The sequence below is a fragment of the Vanellus vanellus genome, assembly GCF_965231255.1.
Source record: "Vanellus vanellus genome assembly, chromosome: 1".
In the NCBI taxonomy this organism is placed as follows: domain Eukaryota; kingdom Metazoa; phylum Chordata; class Aves; order Charadriiformes; family Charadriidae; genus Vanellus; species Vanellus vanellus.
Genome location: NC_138905.1, coordinates 7,847,904 through 7,875,278, shown reverse-complemented (window position 1 = coordinate 7,875,278; position 27,375 = coordinate 7,847,904). Strand labels below are relative to the sequence as shown.

General features: G+C 44.8%; 1 protein-coding gene across 1 annotated transcript in view; it reads left to right on the top strand.

Annotated features, from left to right (window-relative positions):
* The window catches only part of BEND7 (BEN domain containing 7), a 46,575-nt gene extending 25,634 nt beyond the window's left edge, over window positions 1–20,941 (top strand). The window contains exons 6-9 of the mRNA XM_082485790.1: window positions 1,136–1,361; window positions 6,283–6,402; window positions 14,211–14,261; window positions 19,000–20,941. Coding sequence (XP_082341916.1) covers window positions 1,136–1,361; window positions 6,283–6,402; window positions 14,211–14,261; window positions 19,000–19,061 — 459 coding nt within the window. The 3' untranslated portion in view covers window positions 19,062–20,941. The remainder of the gene's footprint in view (window positions 1–1,135; window positions 1,362–6,282; window positions 6,403–14,210; window positions 14,262–18,999) is intronic.
* The last annotated feature ends 6,434 nt before the right edge of the window (window positions 20,942–27,375 follow it).

Genomic DNA, 27,375 nt, shown 5'->3' with positions numbered 1-27,375 from the left:
TAGACTCGAGACTTTTGCAGGTGATTTGATGGGAGATGGCATTTGCTCTTGCTTTGTAAACATCTTTGAAAATGCACCCTCACTGGTGGATGTATTTTCATTAGGGGGAAAAAAAGAGCAAGTTATTAGGAGCAAGGCTGTAATGTCAGCTTATTTTCTTACATCATGACCACTGATTTTTCTCCCCTTTTCCAACTCCAGATGATGTCTTAAAAATTTTAGTTTGTTCATGATATATCTTCATTCTAGATATATAATTACTCCATACAGACATCTTGTGTAAGCACTGTGTGGTAATCACAGAAGAAAATATTGTTCCTGTAATTTCTGATATGTACAGACAGGGGCAGCAAAAAGATTCTTAGTGAGGGGACTTCTTTGAAGGCCTTTGTCTGCTTTGGCCCACAGTATGATGTTGTTTCCTCTTCTTCCCCTCCATCTCACTTTCTAGCAGTCACGTAAATCCCTGTGATTTACCACTGAGGTTTTTTATGCAGAAATAAGCTCTCTATTTAACGTCATCCTTTTCTAAGGATGTATTTTGGGAATACGTAAAGGAGGGAGAAATGGATGATCAGCAAGCACTGGCTCCAAGGCCAACCTCAAACTCATCACCTACTTCTACTCATATGGGCCATATCTGCACTGGAAACCCTCTTGGGAAACTACATGGAATGGGCCGGTAGCCCAGCAGTTGTCCTTCTTGGAAATGCCTGGCTGCCCCACAGCACGCTCGTTCACATCATTTGGCAGTGAAACAAGTCCATAAAACAGATAAATGTCCAAAAAGCTTCACGTAAGAGTACTGCTCTGGGATGATCCTCTGGTTTGCCATTATTATCCAATATTGAAAGGTATCTCTTTTCTTTTTGTTAGCTGTGCGGCTAGAAATAATGTCAGTAATTGTTAACTATTACAGTGGCTAGACATGAGTATGATTATTTGATTTGCCATTTAAGGTGTTTATTCACTGATGGGGTTTGATTTCAATGAAGTAGGCTGCTGTGGTAGTGAATAGCTTGGAAAAGATTCATGGTTTGATTAAGTGATTGTAAAGTCTCATCAGATGCATGATTGAAGTAAAGTAATGTATTTGAATGCTTTTTTAATTAAAACATTTGTGTTCTTTCGGTAGCCAGAAGTGCAACTTGCAGAAGGCTTTGACGTCTTCATGCCGAAATCTCAGCTGGACTCTATATTATCAAACTATACTCGCTCAGGAAGTCTGCTCTTTAGGAAGCTGGTCTGTGCATTTTTTGATGACAAGACTTTGGCTAACTCTTTACCAAACGGCAAAAGGAAAAGAGGGCTCAACGACAACCGGAAAGGACTAGACCAAAATATTGTGGGTGCAATAAAAGGTATGTTTTTTTGGTTTCTTTCATATGTGTAATTAGAACATATTCCCAGCTAAGGAGAGTGCAAGGGGATTAGAATTTCTGACGTATGTTAGGTCTATTAAAATATGCAGTCTTTTTTTTATTCCCTTTCATTCACTTGTTAAAAATAGCTTCTACGGGGACAGCTTGTGTTAATTTTAAGCCAATGATCTTGGTTTCTGAAGTCAGTCTCTAAGGTTAGAATCTCAACGTTCGTGTAAGATAATTATTTTTTTTCCGGATATCAGAGATGCAAAGAAATCTTGAAAACATAATGACAGCATAACTGATCCTCTTCAATCAAAATTCTGAGGCTTGCACTGCATCTGACTGTGTCTGTTCTGTAAATACTTTAGTAGTTGGTGGCTGGATTGGGTAGAGATGGAGGAAGATAATGCTGGGACTGAGATGAGTTTGGTGCTCATAAGAACTGTGGTGGTACTTCTCTTGTGGGAGCAAATTTCTCAGTCAATGTGAGAATCCTGTGCTGGGTGGTTTTTCTTAGTGATCACTGCTTTCTAGCTTCCAGAAGAACACATGTACCTTCACACTCAGTTATCGCAACGTATAAAGAACTAGTATTGGGCCAGAGATTCTGAACAGGATTCTATTATTTTGAAATCTGATATAGTAGGGAAAATACCCAAGTTACCAAAAGACAGGCTGTGTTGCAAGGTAGGGCTTATTTTAGAGGCTGCGACTCGTCCTGAGGTACAGATTGCTAACCCAGGAGACATAAGGCAATGCAAAGAGCTTCTATAAGTACATTGGCAGCAAAAGGAGACAGGGGAACCTTTTACAACCATGTCTGTGTCCACTTTTGGCCCCTCTTTCCCATACAAGAAAGACATTGACATACTGGCTTGAGTCCAGTGGAGGGCCACCAAGACGTATGGTACCAAAGCAGGTTAAGTGATGAAGTATGTATATGAAGTGACACGTGAGGAGAGGCTGAGAGAACTGGAGAGAAGAAGATTCAGGAGACACTTTATTGTTGTCCACAACTACCTAATGGGATGGTGTAGACAACATGGAGTCAGACTCTTCTCAGAGGCACAAGAGGCATTGGACACCTGGAAAATTTCAACGTGATATAAGGAAAAGCTTTTTCAACATAAGGGTGTCGAACAGTGGAATAGGGGCTCAGAGGGGCTGCAAGATCTCCATCCCTGGAAATATTCAAAACTTGACTGGTCGCAGTCCAGAGCATCATGATCTAGTTGGCCATGCTTTGAGCAGCAGGCTGGACATTGAGCCCTCCAGAGGACCCTTTCAATCTGTACAATTCTGCAATAAAGTATATGTTGTGGCTTTGTCATAGTCCCAATATATGTTACAGAGTTTCTGGCAGACTTTTTTACAGTTACACTTATAATTAAGTTTCAGTCACAAACACTTTTTTTATACCTGCTTTTCTTGAGCTCAATAATCTGCAAAAATCCAGAGTTGAAATCACTCCATCTGTATCTCGTTCTTCCTTAAAAGCTTTAATAAATAAATGGAAGAAAAAAGAAGTTAAAAATTTACTTTTTAAAAAAAAAACAACTCTAATTTGAGCAGCACTGTGGTAAAAGAAATGTTTTTCAGTAGATGCAGCAGCGCTATTAAAATAACAATCATTACCTACTGCAGAGAGCATTGTTTCTCGGTAGCTAAGCTTGTATTACTGGAGCAAATTCTGAGGCTTGCTTTAACCTCTTGCCTTGAATTTGGAAGAAGAGAGGGGGGAGTTGTAGTTCCAATAGATAAATTTCATCTGTGATGGTACAACTAGGTACCACTGTAATAACAGTGATCTTTATTGGCATTTACAGTATTGCCCAAATATTAGTGCCTGATCCCCAATAGGGGAGCCCGTCCCTAAAAGCTGGGATGGAATAAGATGGCAAGGACTGATGTCTAATGGATCTTTACTCAGCCTGGCTCCTATAGCACCCTTCTTCCCTCCAAAGAGCTGGGCTATCGGACACTGTGCTTCCATTTATTCCAAGAAATAACTGAGCCAGTATGAAATCTCCACAAGAACAACATCATGTTGTTTGCATTATTATCATTAGGACATTCCTCTACCACGTGCCCATATATCCTTTAGTGGCACTTTTGGTCCTTTTCCATGACAGAGATACAAAAGTGGAGAAAAACTACATTCATGACAAAAACGGGCAGAGAACTTAAAGGAGGGACTGTTTGCTTGAAAATTGCTCTTCCTGTCTGAAAACATTTTAACTGCCTTCCTTACAAGTAATTTAACGCTTCTGCAACAGGATGATTAGCTGGGGGAGAAATTGTCTCTTTTGACTTTGGGTATTCAATGGCACTTGTTGAATCAGTTGCAGTGTTTCTCCTGGGCAATCAGTTTCCCTTGTGAGTCTCATCAATCTTTCACTCAGAACTGGGGGAAAAAGATGAAAAATAAAAAATAAATCAGAAGCAGTTATTTTTCCTTTATGCCATGGACTAGAAATCCAGCCAGTGAATCCTTCCCTGCAGGAGTCAATGAGCTGTGATCAGATACATATGTGAAGCGTTCTTCAGGGGTTTATACTGGGACCAATACTATTTAATATCTTCATCAATAACATAGTGGGATCAAGTGCACCCTCAACAAGCTTGTGGATGACACCAAGCTGCGAGGCGCAGTTGATTTGCTGGAGGGGAGGGATGCCATCCAGAGGGACCTTAACAGGCTTGGGGAGTGGGCCCATGCCAACCTCATGAGGTTCAACAAGGCCAAATGCAAGGTCCTGCACCTGCGTCAGGGCAATCCTCAGCATCAATGCAGACTGGGGGATGAATGGGTTGAGAGCAGCCCTGCCACGAAGGACTTGGGAATGCTGGTGGGTGAAAAATTGGAGGTGAGCCAGCAATGTGTGCTCACAGCCCAGAAGTCCAATTGTATCCTGGGCTGCATCACAAGCAGCGTGGCCAGCAGGGCGAGGGACATGATTCCGCCCCTCTACTCCACTCCGGTGAGGCCCCACCTGGAAGTACTGTGTCCAGCTCTGGAGTCTTCAGCATGGGAGAGACATGGACCTGTTGGAGCGAGTCCAGAGAAGGCCACAAAGATGATCAGAGGGCTGGAGCACCTCTGCTGTGAGGACAGGCTGACAGAGTTGGGGTTGTTCAGCCTGGAGAAGAGAAGGCTCCAGGGAGACCTTATTGTGGCCTTTCAGTACTTAGTTGGGGCTTATAAGAAATATGGGGGCAGACTTTTTACCAGGGCCTGTAGTGACAGGACAAGGGGCAATGGTTTTGAACTGAACAAGGGTGATTCTATGATACTGGAGCTTGGTAGCATTGTACAGCTCAGGTGGACTAGAAAGGGGGAGTCGCACTTCTGCCTCCTTCCCATTCTTTTTTCCCATGTTGGTGTTTCCCTAACCATATATTGAGCAATCAAAGCTATTTTGACTTTAATTCAAGAGCAGAACAAGTTGGAAAAGAGAAGCAAGTTAACATATTGGCTTTCAAAGGCTGACGGACTCTGGATTCCTGTGCAGGAAACAGTGGACAGTAGTTGCAGTTCCCAAAGTGGCATCTGTGGTGGGTGGCCTCAGCACAGCCTGGTGTCGCAGATTGTCCCTGGGCCTTGGTCACAAGCAGGAACTGCAGTTTCGTGTTTGAAGTAAGCAGGAGTCTTAAGTTATTGATTAGGTAGGTTCCCATTGTTTCAGGTACCGTATGGATTCAGAAGGGAAAGATTATTTCTACCTTCAGAGAGACCATAGTTTTTGCAAATTGGACAATGCGTGGGGCTTTATTGTCTTCTCTGGGAAGCCCTTAGAGTTGGTCTGATGTCCTTGCTGATCAGACTGCAGACGAAAGTATTGCTAATGCCTTTCATGCAATGGTTTTGTGAAGTTGTTAACATGGAAGGAGTTTGGTGGGTGTGATTACTTTCGGTCCCTTTATACTTACCAGCTAATGCTGTTTCAAACGTGTGTGTAAAAATACTGAAATTGTCATTATTTTGTTGCATGCTTCCCCATCCCATTTGTGTGACATTTATTCTCAAGGATTACAAAGTCCTTGAGCTGGGACGAGTTTTCTTTCTTTGTTTGAGGGTCATAATTGGACACTGGGCTCTGAGACCTCTGACCAAGACTACAATAGCAAGACTAACAGTAATAATATTTTTTCTATTTCTGCTCTCATTTATTTTTTGCACACCTCTCAGTTGTGTGATGAAAATCAATTGCATTAGTTTTACTCCATTTATAATTTTGTATTTTTGGTATAACATTGCTAGGTTTGCTGTAAATATGGAATTAAAGATAATGTTGACCCTCTATGTCAACATATGTCAAAATATAAAATTGGACCTGCTGGCTACTCCTCTTTTCTCAATAATAGCTTCTTTTTTTTTTTTAGTATCTTTATAAAAATTCTGTTCCATCTAGTTCGGCAGTATGAGAACTGTAGAGATTTCTGCAGTGGTAGGACTTCTGTCTTTCATCGGTTTGCCTGCAGCCTTAGGAACCTGACCAAGAAGCCACCAAATGACCTGATTTTCAGCTCTCTGCTTGTACCATATGGAAGGCAGCATTTAAAAGTGCCTGCCACATCTGGAGACTCAGTTCAAAGTACACTAGTATTTTTCTGTGATGTTTTTATGTGAAATTCATGAATGGAAGACGTCAGGTGTAGACCATTTCTCTGGGATAGGCTTTTATAAGTAGTAACCATGGTATTACTATGCCAACAATGGGATACACACAAATGACTTCTGAATGATAAACTTGTGAAACACTGAATTAGACTCTGTTCTTGCAATCCTAGATTTGGCCATTTAAATGTATTTTTATAAGTGGTTAATTTGATATATTTTGTTTATAATCCTCTCCAGTCTCCTTTTCTCCATTCTGGTGGCACATTTCAAAAAGATGATATCTTTTTATTTCAGTATTTACAGAAAAATACTGCACTGCTAACCATGTGGATAAACTTCCTGGTCCTAGGGACTGGGTCCAGATTCTTCAGGATCAAATTAAACTTGCAAGAAGACGATTAAAAAGAGGCTCAGGTATGTATAAAAATATAAGGAACAACACGAGAGTGTCATACTAAAAGCTTAGAGCCTTTGTATCCACAAAGTGTTTTTCTTGTTAACTGTGGAGTTGTACATGTTCACGCTATGAAAGTTAGACCTCTGAGATTTTAGCAGGTTTCTATGTAAAGTACAGTGTTTCTGTACGTTTGGTATGGTAGCAAGTGTAGGAGCTGTCTTTGCTAAATTTTTGCTCATTTGAGTCTTTCTCAAATGTTGTCTCTAACATCTTTCCATGAGCACCCATGGAAAAACTCTTCTTCCCAGTGTTTGATGAAATCTGAGTCCTAAACTAGCTGATCCATCCAGGGTTGAAGGTAGAAGTTTTTTAATTCTGTGTTATTTGGTCTGACAAGCCACTCACTGTACTGTTAAGACATAACCCGAATGACCTTTTCCTCTAAACTATATGTGTCTGGAAGGATAGATGAGTTTTCTCACATTCTGTGTGAAAGAATCAGCATCATTGTAGGAAAAAAAAAAAACACAACACCCCACCCACCCTGGTTGTGCCAGCAAGGTTCTGCAATACACAGAAGGGAGCTTGCCAGCAGTAACAGGTAGTGTTGGTAGAGTTTTCCAGCAAAGCTGCTCAACTTGGGCTGGGATAACCTGCATGCTTGGGGCTGGGACCAGCCTGCGGAGAAGGCTCAGCGCTAAGCTTTCACCCTGACAGCACGCAGCTGGTGAGTTCTCAGCTCCAGCGACGTACATCAACGTGCAGTCTCGAAATCCCCGGTAGAATTCATGGGAAAGCAATATCACTGATTAAGAGACATGTAATTACTTTATAAACCTTAAGTAGTCTCCTTCCCATCTTCATGCCTCCTATCCTACAAGGGGCTTTCTTCATATAAGGCTTCAATTACTCTTCCTCATCCTAGTATTTTCTTAAGGCTCTCTCGTGGTCATATTTTTTGCTCATCTCTCCGTCACAGCATCTGACACCATTGTCTGAGGCACATCACTTGTGCCAACATCCTTATACATGGTCCTTCGCTGTTACCATATTTAGCTGCCTGGCTTTTCCCTTCTTCCCTTCTGCCCCTCACCACAATGAAGTGCCTGTTAGCATCCGTGGGTTGACAGGACGGGAAACCTGATGGCTCCGCAGGGGATGCTGGTGGTCACTGTGGCTACAGGGGGGTGAGCGAGACCACAGGGAATGCCCTCTCCAGCTCCCTGTCTCAGAGAGCCAAGGTTTTCTGTCCAAAGCTGTGTCCCTGAAACACATACTTGGACAGGCATCTGAAATAATTCTCCAGAGCTCTGTAACGCCAGGAGGGAAAAGTATAGGACTGAGGAAAATGGGAAACACCCAGAGACAGAAATAACACAGGGGGAGAAAGAAAGTGGAGATTATTCAGTCTCATAAGCTTTCCTGAGTAGAGCAGCAAACCAGCGCTAGCCTTATAAAGGTTTTCTTACGCATATTGGGGGAGGGAGGAGAGAGGCATACAAAATAATCTTGTTAAAGACAGTGTCAGATTACTGGTGTTGTACAACAGGAATGCTTTCTGCCCCTTCCAAGGCTGCCTGTTCCCCCCGCCAGGACAGGACGGTGGATGCCAGGCTTTGATAAGGTGAAGAGTGCAGTGCGGGATGTGGGGAGCAGAGGGTCCTTGGGCTGTCTGCAGAAGATCCCTTGGGAAAGAGGATTGACCTAATTTTGTTTTGATTTTTATTTTCTTTCATCCTTTTTTATTTGCTTTTCTTCGTGCCTCTGCAGGATATTAATTAAAATGACAATGATGTTCAGCTTTTGCCTTTCATATGGGGCCACCTCCATCTCTGGTCCTTTCTCAGGATGGGAGAATCTAATCAGAGGATATTGTCTCTAAGCTAGCAAGACTATGAAGAAAAAGAAGTGAAACTGAGTATAGTGTGACTGAATAAGATAGGCTCCAATATCTGTCTCTGAATGCAGAGGGAAGGTAACTCGTTAACCGGTATGTGGATAAGTAGTGAGCTGCAATGTACTTAGCAGTCCCTCAGGTTTATTTGCTGGGAAAAAAGAAAAAGTACATGGTAACTGGATTGCTAGAGAGGCTCTTTTTTGGTGTTATTTAGTTTCCTGGCCATTCCGTGAAGTGCGCTGGTTTCTCTCTGACATGAGACCACAGGCAGATGTGCTCTTTGGAGCAACTGAACACACCACCGTGGCCGTCTGCACCTTACCGTCCACTACCATCTCCACTGATGGCTTAAGCTAACCCAACCTGACCTTGCACTGAAGCAAACGAGAAGTTTCCACAGCCTTTGTGGCAGCAAAGCAGTAGATAGCAGTAGAGGGGGAAGAGCAGATAGCTGGTTGCAGTAACATCATCTTGTTGAAATAAGATTAGTTAGTACTTGTGCGTTACAACCGTGAGCTTCTGATACGAAGGACATAAAGCTGGTCAGACGCCATCAAGTCCCGTATGTTGTTTCCAATGATGGCTGTTAGCAGACACCTGAGGAGGTCTATAGGACCGAGGGAAGGATGTTGCGATATTTGCTGGCATAGTCTCACAGCCTTCAGCAGCTTTATCCTGATATAAAACTGGTTGTGTGGGAACTATGCATGTTTTAACTATTCATTGTGAAGCCATAGCAAAATTGTTACAGCTGTGTGTAACTTACAGAGACCAAAACAGGAGGGGAGGGCAGGCATGGAGAGGGGTTTGATCTGCTATGGGGAGAAGGTGTCCCAGGACTCCATGTTGCAAAACTTAGCTTTTAAGAATCTGAAAACTACAGAAATCGCAGCCTCTGAGACGTGGGACTCATCACTCTTAGAGCTGAGCTCTTGAGCTCTTCCAGTCTGTGTGTGGAGCAGAGGCTGAGCCCTTCCGAGCGAGTGTCCTCAGTGTCCATACTCTCAGGTCATTCTCTTTTAGTTTTGTCTTCACTTGCTCATTGAAATGCCAGCTAAGTTTGTGGGTATAGACTAAGGTGCCCAAAGAACAAATCTGAGTCAATGTTAAGCTAAATTCACCTGAGACTTTCTGAGCCAATGTGTCTCCCTGCTGCCTGATTGCACAAATTTATCTGCATTGTTTTCTGGTTTGTCGTAATGTGTGGGCTTTATATGGAAAAAAAAACTTAAGATGATCAATTGTCTTGTGGCAAGACAACTTTTTAGTCACCGCTTAGTTGGGCTAAATTTTAACAACAGAAGTATTTAAGAGAGGAGGGGCAGGCTTTCCATCCTGCTTACCTTCCCTTGAGCCATTTAGTACATCTTCTGATTAGCTTTTCATTTCAAACCAGGCAGTAAGACACTGCAGTCACGAGCAGCCCTCTCCGCTTTATCCTGTGAAACATTATTTCAGTCTGATAACATAAATCCTGCTCTAGCTTTCAATGATATTAATAATTTCAGAGAATTCTAGCAAATGAGTGGGGTGGATCTGCTTTGTGTACCTCTTTCTGTAGGGCGTACTCTCCTGAGTGTTTCCAAATTGAATGAAATCATGATCACTGGATCACAGAGGCTGCCCAGCTTCAACCTTATTTATCACGTTTGGCTCATCTCCTAGAATTAGGGACAGAAGAGCTCACTACTTGGAAAGCTAATCAAAAAAACACTTAAAAATTCTGCTTTCTAGAAAATAGTTCTCCTGTGTAGATTTTGAAAGGTTGTTATCCTAAGTCAAATAAAAATTCATTTAAGTTCTGAATCAGTGACAATATTTTTCATAGCTGGAAATATTCTTTTTTAATTTATTTATTTTGCTTTGGCTTTTGCTTAGTTCTTTTAGATTATTGCCTGAGATCTGAGAGTTGGGTAGGGTTTTTTTTATTTGTTAGATCTGAGAATAAAGCTGTCACTGCCATTAAATTTTTATTGGCCTTGTTCAGTCTTTTCAAAATTTCACAAGTTGGCTGTCACAAAGGGGAGAAGAGACTGTGAGGTTAATGTTACAAACAGATGTTATAATTAAAATTAAAGAGTATGATAATATTCTTCAGCCTTGACTACTGGTCCCATTTCATGCCAACAGCACAGCGTGGTGGGGCACGGCTTCGTGGTGCCAGATCTGTCTTCTCCCAGCAGAGAAGCTGAACCTTCTTGGCTGCTGGATGGGATGCAAAGTGGCCCTGGAAGGGAAGAAGTTAAAGGAAAAAGCATGGGCATAGGTTCCCTCTCTTAAAGCAGCATGAATTACAATACAAATTGCCTTTTAATTTATAGTGGCGGGTTTCCCACAGCGTGGTCTTTTCACCCTACAAAAGAGAATATGGGGAGGTAGCTGGTGGCCTTGCCAGTGGCAGCGCGGAGGGAGACAGCCGACCATTAGCACAGAGATCTTAAAATGGGTAAAACCAGAAGGAACGGATTCGCTGTTCATGTCACCTCTGTGCCAGCCGTAGTATCCAAGCCTTTTGATTACTAAACTCTCCATCCACTAATAAGCAGTAGGTCAGGGGCCACACATCTCTCACAGTAGGTTCTTCCTCCCTTTTTATGTTTTGAAGATGCTGTAAGCCATTATTCTGTAGCAGCTGTCCATTGCATGGACGGGAAAGCTGATACTGTATGAGTAATACTCCTGAAGTATGCAGGGTAAGAGCTGCTCATGCAAAGTGATTACCTTGTGCATAACTTGGAAGCTTTTGACCGCCCTACTCCATAAAGGAAAATACAGCGATGTTAGAAAACATGCTGGAATTTTTCAGGCAGGATTAATTGAAATAAATTATGTGCTGTGATGTTTCATCCTTGAGTTGTTTAAAGTTAATGTCACCTTGTTACAATGTAAAACAGAATGAAGGAAGAAAAAATGCTTACCTTTTTTCTGGAAACATGCCTTTTCTCCCACGTACTTGTTCAAGCTGCTGGTTCCATTGTCTCCTCTGAGGTTTTTTTTGCTATTTCTCTTCATCCTTCTGATTTCCCTGGTTTGTGTTTTTGATAAAATATCTACATGTTGCGAGAGATCAGGTTCATTTTTTGCTTAGCAGTACACACAGGGCCAGGAAGGATGTAGGATGCGAGTTCAACATGTGGTACAGTGCTTTTGTGTCAGTGCCAGTATCTTAGATAAAGATAGCAATATTAAAACGAGTAACTGCTGCGTTCATCTTTCCAGCCCTGAGCATACATGTACTTCTGTCCAAGGAGCAAAACATCAGGTGTACACTTAGCAGACAAACATGTACATCAGAAGCTAAACAATTATTTTTGGCGAGGGGAGGGACGCGGACACTCTAAGAAAATGACTACCAGGATTGTTTTGCAAGAGCTACTGAGCTCTGTCTAAGCAAAGGACAGAAAAGAGTCTCCGAATTCCCACAGTAGGATCTATTCCTGCTTGCCTTGTCTTGCAAGCTGGCTCGAGAGAAGTAAAAGTTTGGCTGGCAGTCTCTGGGTGCGGTTGTCGAAGGCAAACCTTCTTTCCTGCTTGGAAAGATATGTGAGAAGCTGGTGGTTTACATCCATGTTAGGAGGTCGAGGTGTTTGTCATGCCTTTGTGTCATACTTTACCTGGAGCTGCAGTTACACATCCAGTTTCATAAAACAAATTCAGGCAGCTATTGAGAAGAGTGAGTAGGCTCTCCGGGCATCTGCTGTGCTCCCACTCCCTTTCTGGCACTGGCACAAGCATTCATGTGGCAATGTTGTCAGTTTTTAACTAGATTTGATCTTGGTGACCGTATAAACGTTTGTGCCAGCATGAGGAACAGGACTGGAATGATTGGTGGAGAACTGGACCTCATCTATCGGTCTTGTGCCCAATTAAAATGGTCAGGTAACTTCTTTACCAACAAAGCTAGTTCTGCAAAGTTGGAGCCTCAAGTCCTTATGTTCTGAAAGCGAGGTAATTCCTAGCTTGCATTTGTTTCTTTCTGTAGTACTGCCTTCCTCTGAGTTCAGTTTTAGCCAGGTGTAAGAAGAGCAGTTAGGCAGAAAGGTAACTGCATCTCTAGAGCTACTTCAAGAGTTGCTGCTGAGCTTTCCAGAGAACCTATCGCTTGGGTGGACAGACTAGTTGGCACCAACCGTGGTATTGATAGAGGGAAGACTTTCCAACCTGTTGCCAGCTCTCACATCTGGCTTTCCCTATTTTCATAGCTCGGGTCCCTTCTACCCAAGGGGCCAGTTACAGCTTCATCTCTTGTATGCTGAGTAGCCATGCCACCTGGTGCAGGTGGTTCTTCATAACACAGCTAGAAGTTGGCCTCAGACTGTCACTCCTCGTGTTTTAAGCCGTGTATGTCCTGCTGGCTGTTTCTCAGCTGCTTGTTTCACCGTACTCTCTCCTCCCTTGCGAGTCCAGTTCTTCCGTCGCTGGGAGCCAGTCCAGATTCAGACCAGCCTAAGTAACCTCTTCCCATTCATTGAGCTACCCGTTCCTTCCTGTGTGCAAGGCACAGAGTCACCTGCAGGTCCATGCTGTGTACTTGCCAGGGCCCTTCATTTAAACCTTCCATGGGAGGAAAGCTGCTTAGTGCTAGGGTTTTTTGTTTGTTTCTGTTTTCTTTAGTTCAATTAATTGTGCAGAAATGAGTAGAGAGCATATAGCTAAAAACTAATCTGCAATCCATGCACGGGAGGGAGAGAGAGCAACCTCTTGGTCCATGGACGGATAGCCAGGGGTTGCTGGAGGAAGGAAGCTAATATAGAGCAGCAGCTGGGTTAGTTCTTCTTAGGATATCTTCATAAAGTCAGCGACTCAACATCCTCTTGAATAGAGCTACGATAAAGATGACCAGGACAGTTAGCTTAGTTTCAAGTGGGAGCTCAACTAAGTTGCTCCGTGCATCTGTAGCCTTGGTCAGATTTGATACCTGTGGATATCGTGCAATGAGTGGATGTGAGTAGACGTATATTCACCACACTGACCATGTACAATGTAATGGGCTGGTCCTTCAGGACCACACCTTGTTTGCTTAAGCGCTCTGAAAGATCCCATTGTGTTTTAAAGGCCTTAAACATCATGCTGAAGTGCCAAAGGACAAAGGCAATAGGATTTTGAACAGGACTCGTGTAGGTTAGGCACCGATTTCCGGTTACATGCCTCTAACTGACTCGGGGTTCACATACGCACTCCAGGCTACTACAGTCTTAACAAGTCACTGCACATCTGCTGAGCCAAATTAACTATCTTTATGCATACCCTTGGCCTGTGGCAATTACGAGATGAACAAATTAGGCTTTCAGCCTTCCTTCACCGTGGGCTAGATTAAGTCAAATGATCTTGCATAAGCGGTGGGTTGAAAGCACGTGTGTAGACATACACTGTAATTGCCTGTGTACCTGAGCGGTTACGTGCTTTTGTAGTTACACCGGGTGCCCACCTGCATCTTTGAAGACATTTTGCCCTAGTAAATCTGTTCTCCGCAAAATGAGCTTGCCTGTGGTTACAAGAAGTTTGGGTGCAGAAATGGGGGGATTCATTCTTCCCCAGTAGGCGTTGGATGATGGCAGTTGTCAGAGGGTGGAGTACCAGCCTGAGAGGCTCTTCCTCCAAGGACCGCTGGGGACTTTTCTTATGTGATTTTATCAAATGATTGCAACTCCTTTTATCATCTGCGTATCCTGAAACCTTAAAAAGAGCAAGTGTTTCTCCATCCCATTGCTGGCGCAACTGCTTCTTAATACCCTACTCCCTCTTCTAAGTTTGCATTTTTATTATATGACCTTTTCCTCCAAGCAGTGAGTTTTTAACTGAGCAATAGCAAATTGCAGCTGGGGAAAGTAGATAGAAAATGCAAAATCACTATACGGTGTGTAGCTTTTTTATCGTATTCCCATATTCAGTAAAATAATGAGATTTCTTGTTTATATTTGTAATCAGCAGAGGCAACTGACTGTGATGAGAAGCCGGACATTTCTCTACTACAAACAGGTAAAATACATTAAAATTTTTATCCGCTTCCAATGTGTGTATTTGTTTATTTATGGTAGAGAAGCATATTTCAATAATCCTTGTGTGCTATATACAGTCGGGTAATTGCACACAGAACCCAGCTATCTTAAGTTTTGAATGGCCTGTAATAAAAAACAAATGCATCAGAATCTTACAATTTCCCCCTCTGTTTCATATTCGTAAAACCATAAGGTTCATGGTAGCAGCTAAGCTAATAAGGGCGGTAAGTTACCTTTCTTATGGCACATAGGGACTTGCGCTCATCCCTGATGTTTCTGGGAGTTTTTTGAATTCTTAACAGAGTTATTGGTAGGGACAGACACAATAATTTGTATTGTAGCATCTGTTCAGTTGTCCAAGGTATTAGCAATAATATCCTGGGTTCACAGAAGGATTGCAAAAACATTTATATGCTATTTAAGTGTTTTACTGTTTCATGAAGTGCAGCCACCCTGCCTTAAAAGCCTGACAGTTGCTAAACAGCAGCGTAGGTATGCAGCGGTGTGGGCTGAGGAGTAAGATTTTTTGCACGCTGTTGCATGTGGTGTTGAAATCAAGACAGGTTGAGACTAAAGTTTGAAGCACCCCCTCATTTAGAGCCAGTCCATCAATGGGTTCCCTGATTACCGGAACTGAGCTGCCGTCCTCTGAAAATCCAGTGGGGCCAGAGTCTGGGGGGATGATTATTTCCCTGCATTGAAGGGTCATTTCCTTGTCATTTCACCAAGGTGCTGCCTGTTATCCCCAAAGCCAAAGAAAAAGCAGGGAAGATCTTGAGCAGACAAATAGGATTACGGTGCATTTTTATCATATTCCTAAGGTGTAACAACAAAAGGTGGTTGGAGATCAGCAATGCTATTGCTGTGAAGAGGACAGGACTGGGTTGCTGGCACAGTACCTGGAGCTATGGGGTGGTTGGAAGAGTACTAGTCCCATCGCAGCATCTGTCTCTTGTGCAAGGGCTTCCTAATCTCTCTTGTGTAAGGGCTGGAGAAGGAGCTCTCACACACTGCTGCTGTGTGCAGGAGCAGCAGCTGCCAGCCGTGGAGCACTGTCGGTTGAAATCCCACTGTCGGAGCACGTGCAGTTACTAAGGAATAGGACCAGGGAAGCAGTTGGGAGGACAAGCAGCTATAGTCTTGCTCTGGCATGGACCCAATGGGGGCTGGGAGCACGCGCTGACTGTGAGCCGCCGTGCTGCTTTCTTGGCCAGCCACTGAATATTTCAGGGTACGACTGTGATAATAGATGCAGGAAGCTCTGGTTTGAAAGGTCTCTTCCAAGTGACATCCTGTTCACTTCTTTTATCGGGGAGGGAAGCAATTCTGTTGCAAGAGGACCCTCATAAAGGTTGCTAATGTGACGTAGTGTTATCTTGTCATTGCTCTGGTAATCGTATTAAGGAGCAGAATTATCAGATTGCTGTGCTTTTCTTTGAGCACAGTTTCTGTAGTTACTACTTGCGTCCTACATCATTGATGGAAATGAGCGCGCTGTGATAGTTGCGGTAGAGAAGATGACTCCCTTTCCCCTCCACTGTGGATCACGGTTGCACTCTGCTTGCTTGTACACCTTTGAGCATCCATGCATGCAGTTTTTGAGCTGAAATGTTTCCTTTGCGATGTATACCTCTCCGTACTATCTGTGGAAGAACGCCTAAATAAACCACACTGCAATTTGCATTGGTGGGGGAGGTGATGCTCACAGGCTGTAAGCCAAGCATTTGACTCACACCCGTTATTATATGTGTGTGAGTGCCTCTTTATAGTACGTATCCATGTAATATCATACTGTTCTTAGAAGCAAATGATTTAAAGTGATATACAGACAGTATAATGACAGTAATTATAACAGAGAGCCAAAATACAGATGCTTTCTATCAAGGAGTGTAGCAAAAGAGGTGGAATATAACTTTTACAGAGGTCTTTCCCTCTCTTTAGTACAGCTGGTTTTATAAAGGGGACTTACTGACAGATTCTTTAAAGAAGACCCTTCATGCAATTTATTCAGCTGTCTTCTCTGTTTAGCTTGAAACATCTTTGGGGAAGAGTCTCTCTGACTGTGTGTTTGTACAGTGCCTGGCGCAGTCAGCCTCGGTTGCAGATGACAGCTACTATCAGATAAATCACGGCCTCAAGTTGTGCCAGGGAAGGCTTAGATTGGATATCAGGAAAAATTTCTTCACCAAAAGGATTGTGAAGCATTGGAACAGGCTGCCCAGGGAAGTGGTTGAGTCGCCATCCCTGGAGGTATTTAAAAGATGTGTAGCTGTGGCACTTAGGGACCTGGTTTCGTGGTAGACTTGGCAGTGTAAGGTTTAGAGTTGGACTTGATCTTCTTAAGGGTCTTTTCCAACCTAAATGATTCTATCATCAGTGGTTAATCTGGGGTGTTGGTAGAATAAAACCAGACCAAACTAGATTGCTTGAGGGGGGTTTTGCAGGAGACTGGAGGGGGAGAAAAGGTAGGGTACGGAAGCTGTTTATGAAAGGTGGTTGCTCTCTTGGTCTTCAAGAATTGAACAAACTTGTGATGCAAAAGTGCCCGGAGTGAATGACTTGAATCAATGGTAAGTGTTGGTGCAAAAAAAAGAGAAAACTCAGATTCCTTTAATCTGTCTTTCCTGCTCAGTGAACCCTGCCTGTGACACTGGCAACATTATGAACAATGTCTGGGTATATATGGACTGCTGACGCTGAAACACCTCAACCTACCTGTTTTCAGATCACAGCCTATGGCTGACACTTCATTTGAGCCACCTCAGTTAGAAGTTGCTCTTAGCTCTCTTCATCCTTGGTGGGAAGAGAGCTGTTTCCAGAGAGAAGGTTGGATCAGTGAAGGTGGTGTTTGGAGGTGTCTCTCCTTTGTTTGCCAGCAGGACGGTGCTCTGAGTACAGTTAATTGGTTCAGGTGCCCACAGCCGGGTTTGAACCTGCTCCCTCTGTGCCCACAATTATCAAAGTCCTGGGCTTTGAGGAGAGCAGGGGGTGTTTTGTTTTCAAAATCCTCTTCTGGAACTCAAAAGCCTTGTAGAAAAATGGATCTGGTACGTCCTCATAAAACTAAGGAAGACATTTTTGGCCAATTATATTTTAGCACTTCTGAGCAGAAATCATGCTCCTGTTTTAAAATCACCCTCAATGCTGAGAGGGCCTTTGCTTTAAAAGCTGTTGATTGAAGGGTGTTTAACGTAAATTGGAAGAACTGTGGCAGTTAAACTTGCTGGGAACTTTGGCGCATTGACAGATACATCTCAAGAAAATACTAGAAGAATTGTCTCTAGCAAACGTTGTCAAAGCTCAGGTCTTCCACAGTTTCAGCTTTTGTACCTACCAAAAGCTGAAGGCTGTGTCCAGACGTGAGCCGAGACAGATCAGACAGCTCCAGGGGTAATTACGGTGGACTAAGTGGAAAGACTGACTAGTTTCTCGGTGATACAGGAACCTGGAAGGTGTGAGACAGATCTTTATCAGGATGAAGATTAGAGTCTTTGTATAAGTTGGTATTGTGAAAAGGCTCATCTTATTTTGGTCTACAGTTTACACGAAGCATCTGGATTTTGTATTTAAAAAACAAAAAACACAAAAGGAAAGCATAACCCCTAAGTTCTGCATGTGGATACAAAAGTAAGGCAGCTGTAACACCCTTTTCTTGAATCCTCAGCTTCAAAATTGCATTTGAAAGATATATGTAGCCCCGGACCATGGGGGAGCCCTCCTTATACCTGTGCTTTGGACCACAGCTGTGCTGAGAGTTTGTATAGTTTCTCCACACTTGGGTTAATTTCAAGAAGAGAAAGAATTTTGATATCCCTAAAAGAAGCTGAAACACTGACATCCCAATCCTCAGGTCCAAGGGTGATACAGCTTTGTGAAAAGATGAGAGCAATCTCTTGGTAAAGAAACCGATGATAAGAAAACAGCAACGATCCAATTCTATATAGGTTGTATCCTTTTCTCTTGAAATACAATATCAAGAAACCGAAACTTCAAAAAAAAAAAAAAAACCTTTTCGAAACCTTAAATATAAATCCTTTATTGTAATATAAATCTTTATCCTTTCAGTGCATGATTGTATGAGTTTTCCCTTTTCATTGGGTTGTATTTGCCTCTCAGGCTGATTGATGTCTGTCTCCTATTTGCCCTGTGTTCTTAGCGCTCTTGTTGTAATTCTTCTGTCCATCTTTCATTGTTCTGTTTAGAAAAAGCACATTCTTAAAGTGCTTTAAAAAAGATGGGATATAATCATACCGTGCACCTTTTTTTATATATATATATATTCTACCACATGCATTTAGACTGCTGTGGAGTGGTGGGTTTTTTTCCAAAGAAGATCCCAAAGTACATACTCTAAGTTTAAAATTCAAGTGGTGCTTTTTTCCCTTCTTCAGAACCATAACTTCAAAGGAGTGAGCATCGCAGTGCAGTTTGTGCCGAAGTCTAATACAGCGCTTTCCATCTGAAGTGGGGTGCGCTATATGTTGTGTGAAAAACTTTGCTGGCAAATTCTGTATTCAAAAAAATCTATTTATTTTGCCTTTCTTTAGACGATTGAGCTCTACTCTAAAAGGGATTCAGCAGCCGCTGCCTGCGTGCACACCAGCAGTTCAGCCCCATCACAAATTAAAGTTAGACCTCAAATATGTAATTTCCATATTTTTTTTTTTCTTAAATTTTTGTATTTTTAACTGATTTCTTCAAACTCTTTCTTCCTTCAGGTAGCCTTTTCGACACCACAACAGATCATCTGATAGACGCGAACCCAGATTTTTCAGCTTAAATTTCACATCCTGCATCAGTGTTTTTAGTGGATAGAAACATCCTCTCCTTTGAATAATGTTCCCACAAGATCGGCGCGAGAACTTCAGTGTACTGCAAGGCGCGGACGTCCATACCATTTTCCCTTCAAGTTTGTGTTGTGTCATGCATTTTCCATGTAACCTCAAATAACGAAACCACCAGATTGCTTCACTGTTCTTCATCTTAATTAAAGATGATTTCCCTCCGTATCCAATGCATTATTTAATTAACGGGGTATCCACTCTGAAGGCAGTCTCTTGCCTTTGTTTTTCCTCCACGGTTGTATTTTTCCATGTGATTGTATGCTTGCCAGCAGTGTTTTGTCTTAAGCCACGTAGAGGTGAATACAGAGCCGGGTGACTCTTCCCGTCCCTGGGGACCAGGGTGGCATCTCTCTCCATCACAAACCCCAGGGGCTCGATGAGCATTTGACTCGGCAGAGCTCTTCGCTTCTGCAGACCCACTTTTCCTTTCCTGGCTGCTGTGGCACCAATGACCAGCCGTACGCAGCTGTGATTAAAAAGTCCTCGCTGGATTTAGCAGGAAATAAAGCAGGATTCCTCCCAGCAGTGTCCGGTTTCCTAATTATAGCAAGGAGAAGCTATTCCTCAAACAATTTCCCCTACGTGGTCCTAGTGGGATGGCTCTCGAGCATCTTTGCAGTGCAGATTGCCGGAGGTAGTCATTCTCCCCTTGCTTCCCCCCCCCCCCAAGCTTGCCCTACCACCTCTATCTCAAAATGTATTAGTTTGCTGATTTCCAGGAAGAGGGTCTGCACACTGTGATTTTTCAACCACTGCCTTTGGCGACAATATTCACCTATTTAAAAGAAAAAAAAAAAAGTCACCTTTTGACTGGCACTGCATTGATATCTCAGCAGTTAAGATGAGTGAATCGATCAAGAAATTGCACTACCCTCTTTAATGCTGAAAGGGTTGGTCCTTTCAGGTCAGGGCTAAGGTAAAATCATACACGGCCCTCCATGCAAACCTTCACTTCTGCACCTTTCATCAGCACTAAATTCACTTTAAAAATGTCGGGAAAAAGTCTAGAAGGTCTTACCTGCAACATCTATCGATCACCATGCAGTTTGAGCGTGTTTCCTGCAATTGGAGGGAGAGCTTGCTAGAGCCTTTACCATTGTGTTTCCTTCCCCTGTGTATATTTTAGGTGCATCTCTTTTTCTTTGGAAACTATTTGGCCTTTGAGTGTCTCAACAGAAGTGCTATTATAGAGTGGGATGGTTTTCGAAATATTTAATCTCTTTTAACAATCCCAAAGCCTGTTTCTCAGATGTTGCTGAATGCCCACAAATAACACTGAAGCCGATGGGAGCAGTTTGTTCTCTTGGCACCTGAGAACCCAGGCTCCCAGCCCTTCCCCACCCACCTACCGTGGACTTTTAGGAATGACCATGTTCTCTCTGAAACTGTGGAATAGATCGAATGTGCACTGCAAACCTTAAAATTTGAGTCTTTCCTTCCTTCGTGGCTTGGAGTTGCCTGCATCGCGCAGGGGACGCCGGTCCGTCGTGTCCGTGTCGTAGCCCCTCAGCAACAGAATCAGCGTTTTGTAAATTTGGAAGATTGCATTTGTGTTTACTTACTGTGACTACTGTTCAGACTTTCTTCAGAAATCTTTTTATAGGGTTTATTAGAGAGAAGAAAAAAAAATAATCATTCCATATTTAGGTAAAAATGTCTCAATCTTCTGTATATATGTTTTATTAATATGTAAATATTTAGATATTTTTAAATTACTATGTTCTTAATAAAGCGACAAGGGACTAGTTGTGAAATGGTGTATAACATTGTGTCGTGTTATCGATCTCTGGGAAACCCTCTTTGTCAGTTCAGAAAAGAAAACCTACAATAAATAACTTTAATTGCATGTGTGTTCCTGTGTTCTGTGCTGGATTCCCGTATTTCTGAGGAATTACCTAGCAATTAGTGGACTACATAGGGAAATGTATGGAAAACCCTAAAAGTTACCACTGCGATATTGTTTTTCCAGCTGGCTCAAACAGAAACCATGTTGCCTGCCAATCACAACGACATCTATATCCAATTGCTCGATAACTCTTGAGTATTAAGTGCTGATATGCTTGAAGTCTAATTTTAATTGAATTATGTGCCTTTATAATCTGCACTTAAAAGGTTAAGCTCTGCTTCTATGGAAACAACACATAGGAAGGACAAACCAATACTCATAATTTGGAGTAGCTGCAAAGATAGATGCCTCGTAATTTATTATCACACCCTCATCAAATGTTGTTTAGCCTTAGAAAATATTTCCTGCAAAAACATGTTCCTGGTAATCTTCCATCAATTACAAGGAGCCAGTGAAGTGACAGAGCGGCTCGCCACACCTTTTCTGCTTTATATAAGGAGCGCTCGGGGTAAATTGCTGGTAAAAAGTCTAGCGAGAGTTTCCCTTACACTTCGGTGCCTGCACAGGCTGGCACAGATCACACATCTTGCATCCCTGTGACATGGTGTGAGTCAGCTCAGTCCCGCGACATCGGGGAATATTGAAAGAGCAAAAAAATCATAGCACCACAGAAGGGTTTGGGTTGGAAGGGGCCATTAGAACACCTAGTCCGACCCCCTGCCATGGGCAGGGACACCTCCCACCAGCCCAGGTTGCTCAAAGCCCCATCCAGCCTGGCCTCAGACACCTCCAGGGATGGGGCAGCCACAGCTTCTCTGGGCAACCTGGGCCCATGTCTCACTGCTTCCACAGTAAAAGGCTTCTTCCTTATGTCCAATCTAACCCCTACCTTTGTTCAGTTTAAAACCATTGCCCCTTCTCCTGTCTCTACAGACCCTGGTAAAACACCCCCTCTGTCTTTGTTATAAGCCCCCTCAGGTACTGGAAGGGACTGTAAGGTCTCCCCAGAGCCTTCTCTTCTCCAGGCTGAACAACCCCAACTCTCCCAGCCTGTCCTCACAGCAGAGGTTCTCCAGCCCTCTGATCATCTTCATGGGTCTCCTCTGGACTTGCTCCAACAGGCCCATGTGTTTCCTGTGCTGAGGACCCCCGAGCTGGACACAGGACTCCAGGTGGGGTTTCACCAGAGCAGAGCAGAGGGCAGAATCCCCTCCCTCGCCCTGCTGGCCACGCTGCTGGGGATGCAGCCCAGGATGTTGTTGGCTTTCTGGGCTGCAAGTGCACGTTGCCAGGTCATGTCCTCCTTTTCATCCACCAACACCCCCAAGTCCTTCTCAGCAGTCCTTCTCTCAATCTCTTCATCCCCCAGTCTGCATTGGTACTGGGGATTGCCCTCACCCAGGTGAGGACCTTGCACTTGGCCTTGTTGAACCTCATGAGGTTGGCGTGGGCCCACTCCCTCAGCCTGCCAAGGTCAACAGCAATTGCCGGTGCCCTCCACGTGCCCACAAATTGGCTTCAGATCTGAATGCAACTCATCACTCACACAATCAGGGATTTTCCAGCTTCATGGAACAAGTCCATACTTCCCTAAACAACAGGTACTTTCACTCACTGCTCTGCGCTGCAAGTCACCCCCAAAAGCGTGGCTTTGTTTGGCTTTTTTTTTTTTAAAGGGGGCAGGTTAATACACTGTTATTTGTAATGTTAAGTGGAATGCTTGTCTTTAAGATACAATTACGACTGCAAAATGTCGCTGTGTGCAGTTCTACAAAGATCCTGGCACTAAATCTCATCCGTGCTGCAAAGTCACCAGCAAGTACTGCTGCGAGGCTGCGGTTTCACCTGTTGAAACGGCTTCGGGATGGAGCAAGCACCATTGCCAGCATCCGTGTGCGGGCTCCAGCCAAGCTTGAGCATCCTCGCTGGGCCATTCGGCCCGTGAGTCCCTCTGTCCTGTGTACAGGACACCAGAGATGAATACTTTGGGTGAAAAAAATCCTTCAGAAGCTTAAGAGGAAAAAGGATATCCTCCTGCCAACATGAAAGGAAACTGGAGCCTGGGCTTTATAAAAAATGCATTAATTGTGAGACAAGAAGAAAGTCATCTCAAGTGCCTGTGACATGGTTTAGAAATGGCTGGCTGAGTCTTTTGGGGGAAACATGTGCCGTAACGCCAGAGCAGTTTGGGGATGGGTGGTCCTGAAGTGGCCACCCCTCCTGGAGAGAAACCTTCTCCCCAAAAAACCTACCTGTGCTGAGATCGTGATGTCTCACTGGGAAACATGTCTCTCCTTCGCTGGGGAAGAGAGGGGCAACGGTCCCAGGAAAAACCCACGATGTCGACAGCAGCCACCCTCTGCCACTGCCACATCCTCACAGACAGACAGATGTAGCCAGGATTTTGCAAGATTTGCAAAAATAAACTCCTTGTTGCACTTTATCCCCCAAATCTAAAGTAGAAAAATGCCTTGTAGGAGATGCTGAGACATCCCTTCTCCCTCCATTGGCTCTCCCGCTGCTCGAGCACCTTCCCAGCCCGGCTGGGGCGAGTGCCTTCACCCCTTCCCCGCCACGCTGTCAGCATGGAGAGGCACGAGAGGGTTTGTACAACTAGGTCAGGTATGATTTCTCATCCACCAAATGCTAATAAAAGCCACCGATGTGAAACCTATAACTTTATGTGCATAAATAATTTAACTGCGGTGTGTAAACATTGATTCTGGGCTTTAAAAATCCCCGAAATAATTCCATCAGCTTTTTCCCCTCCCCTCCATGCATATGTCTTATGCACAACTACTAACGGGAGCAGAAAATAGCCAATACTTGGGGAATTTGGAAATCGGGGAGACACACCCCTTGTGTTTCAGTGCTGGCTCCTTCCTCCACCCAGATCCTCAGAGGTATAGAGGAATCAGGATGAGCAAGGGAGCTAATTCAGAACAAAGATGTATTTCTGGCTTGTAATTGCAAGTAATTGTTGACCAGAGGGATGGTGGTAAGAGGAGAAGAAGCTGCGTTGCATGACCCATGTTCTCCCCTTTGCTCCTCTTGCTTCTTCAGGCAGATGCAGGCACTGATCTCACCCCACATAGCATTCATCTGACCTTTCCAGTGGCTGCCTTCAGACGAGCTGATTTGCTCCAAAATTGCTCTCAGGAGCAGTCCTCACAGCATGCCCAAGCCCACCTTGAGGCCTTCCAGCCCTGGAAGGCCTCACCACAGCAGAGCAAGGAAATTAACTACCAAATAGCAATAACATTGTTGAGAGAGCAAATCCACTCACCAGGAGTGGCTGCAAGGGGCAACCCAGGCCCTGTGGCTGGAAATGTTGGGCTAAGGCCAAGAAGGACCTGCTTTGTCTCATCCTTGCTCTGTGACACCCTTTGAAGGGAGGTTTGTCAAGGATTACAAACTGGTGTGATGGGTAGCAGGCCGTTAGCTGGAGCCTAGGTCCAAAAGTTGCCAAACTGGTCCGTAATCTTTCCTGAAGGTCTAGGGAGACGAATGGTCCCCTGATGGTTGCTCTCCCATGCAGCTCACCCCAGTGTAACTTTGCATGAAAGTGTTCACACCACCACAGCTGCCCCAAAGCCACCACCCAGCATGGGGTGAAAACCTTCATCTACCTCTGCCCAGCAAGAGCCATTACAGGTTGGAGGACCATGGTGGCCTGTGGCTCCTACTGTAGCCTGGCTGTGGGGCCATCTGGGAGTGGAAACCACCACCGTGGATGAGGATGTCCCACGGTCATGTTCATCACCAGCACAGCCGGAAGAAATGTCATCTTCAGGTGATGCCTGGACAGGTCAGAGTAGATGGAAAAGGCCAACCCACAAAGCTCTGCAATCCACTGATGCTCAGGTGGCTTCTAGGATCTTCCCTGGCCCGAGGTGGTTCAGCAAACCATCGTATGGACAGCACGTGCACACTGAGAGATGGTCCTGCACTCTGCCAAGTGAAATCAGTTCGGGAGACTTCCAAAAAAACTCATTGGCAGCAGTGCTCCCACCCCACAGCATCCCTGCTTTGCTTTTGCCCCATGGAGGCACCAGGCGAACGCGAGTGTGGGCTGGAGTGGGACAAGGGGGACATTTGCGTGTCAGGATGCTGTGAGCCCGTGCCAGCTCCCTGATGAGTCGCTGTGAAGTTAGCATGGAGGGATCTGGACTGGAACCAGCTTGTGGCTATTGCTGTTACCGCGGCTTAGAGAAAGCAAAGATTAATGTAATCATTTAATCCCGAGAGATTTCAGGATTCACTGACTGTATCTCATGTCTCCATTCATTGCGGCACAGGGGACGTGTGTAAACTGCTCTGCTCTTAGCTGGACCTCCACACCTTTATTTCCCTTCCCCTGAGCTCCCGCACGTGCACTCAGACCCTGTCTCTCCCCGCTGCCACACCTCTGCCTCCTGCCCCTGTGGCACAACAGTGGTAGATCCTGCCCACAGCATCCAACCCACTTTTTGGCTGGTGATACCATCCACCCTCGGTTTTCTTGACTTTTTATTTCTGGTGATGGCTTGGTCCCCAAAGCCCGCCATCCTCCAGCTCCCTGGAGCGCACGTTGCCTTGCCTGATGCTGGCAGCACCAGTGGGGTATCTGCCTCCTACCTCTTCACCCCCCTTGCCCTCACGAGGCTGATGTCATGGGGAGAGCCAAGGGCCAGACTGGACTGGATGCCCTGCAGGGAATGGGGTTTGCCTTGGGGTTAGAAACACCCTTTTCTTGCATAAAGTTTACCTGGACATCCAGGTGCTGCCGTTCCCCAGGAAGGGGAGCCTGGACACAGCAGTGGGTGTGCTGCATCCCATGGAGATGGCGTTTTGGGTGCTGCTGCAAGACCTCCTCCATTTCCTGGCTCCTCTGCCCATGAGGGCATCACCTTCCCGGCTTTATCACCTGGAGACCATTAAGTGTGCCAAACCCCAGGGCGTGAACATATGTTTTGCATTTAACATTGATCACAGCAATGAGCTCCCCCATGGTTCCTTCGCTGCCCTTCACTGAGCGTGATGGATCATCCCCCATCTCATTTAATGTCCCCTTGGGTAAGCCTTAGAGCTGCAGACTCCTGCCTCAGCCTCAGCCACAGGTCACCCACACGCAGGGTTCCGGCACCCATCCCAGTGGAGTGGCATCCCCTGGGGTCTCCATCCAGCCCCATGGCCATGGCCAGGCAGCAAGGACCACTTCCTTCCCCAGGCTGTCTCACCTCTCACTTGATTTTTATGTCCAACTCCTGCTCTGCGGCGACGTTCTCCCTTGCCCCGTCCCACGCCGCAACAGGAGGGGATGTCCATTTGGGGTGGGGGGGAAAAGCCCAGGCTGAAGCTGTGCCCGCAGGTGCAATGTACCTGCCGGAAGGATGATGGACACCTTCTGCTTACCCTGTCCATGACACCCCTGTCCTCTGGAGGAGCTGATGGTAGGAGCAGGAGGTGCTGCAGACCTGGGGAAGATACAGACACAGACCTCTTTCCAGGCTGATGGCTTTCTGTGCAAGCCAGCACTCACCTTAATGAATAGAGGTGGATGGTTTCTCCAGAAGAAAACCTCTTATAGCTGGAGGTTACTTTCAGAGAGTTTCTGGTAATTCCACTTGTTGCTGTTCAGGTGGGAAGCTCAGGTTCACAGCCAGGGTCCGAGTCAAACCATTGGACTTGTTTTCACTCCAGGTAGAAAATCAAAACGCTCAACTGGGGGAATGTGAGGGCTCGAGCTGGGGAGAGATTTCACTTTGAGGAGGATGTAGGAGAAGTCTCAGCCTGCAGCTTTGCTACTCAGCAGTGCCAAGTTACCTCCAGCCCTGGGGGAGATGGACCTGCTTGGGGAAGATGGAGACCTGCTCCCTCATTGACTGCAGGGGCACCGACCTCTCTCCTGTACACCCAATGCTGGGCTCAGCCTTACCATTCACAACTTTTCGCATGGTGGGCACATCTTTTTCGCGAGCAGAAATGCCATCAACTGCACTAGCACAGCCAGAGCCGGGGCATGGAACCACAGAAGGGTTTGGGTCGGAAGGGACCTTTCAAAGATCATCTGTTCCAACCTCCCTACCATGGGCAGGGACACCTCCCACTAGACCAGATTGCTCAAAGCCTCATCCAACCTAGCCTTGAACACTTCCAGGGATGAGGCAGACACAACGTCTCAGGGCAGCCTGTTCCTGTGTCTCACCATTTCTTCCTTATGTCCCAATCTAAACCTACCCTCTTTCAGTTTAATACTGTTGCCCCTTCTCCTGTCTCTACAGCCCCCATTTAAAAACCTCTCTACATCTTCCTTGTAAGACCACATTATATATTGAAATGCCTCAATAAGTTGCCCCCTGAAGCTTTCTCTTCTCCATGTTGAACAACCCCAACTCTCTCAGCCTACCCGCATAGCAGAGGTG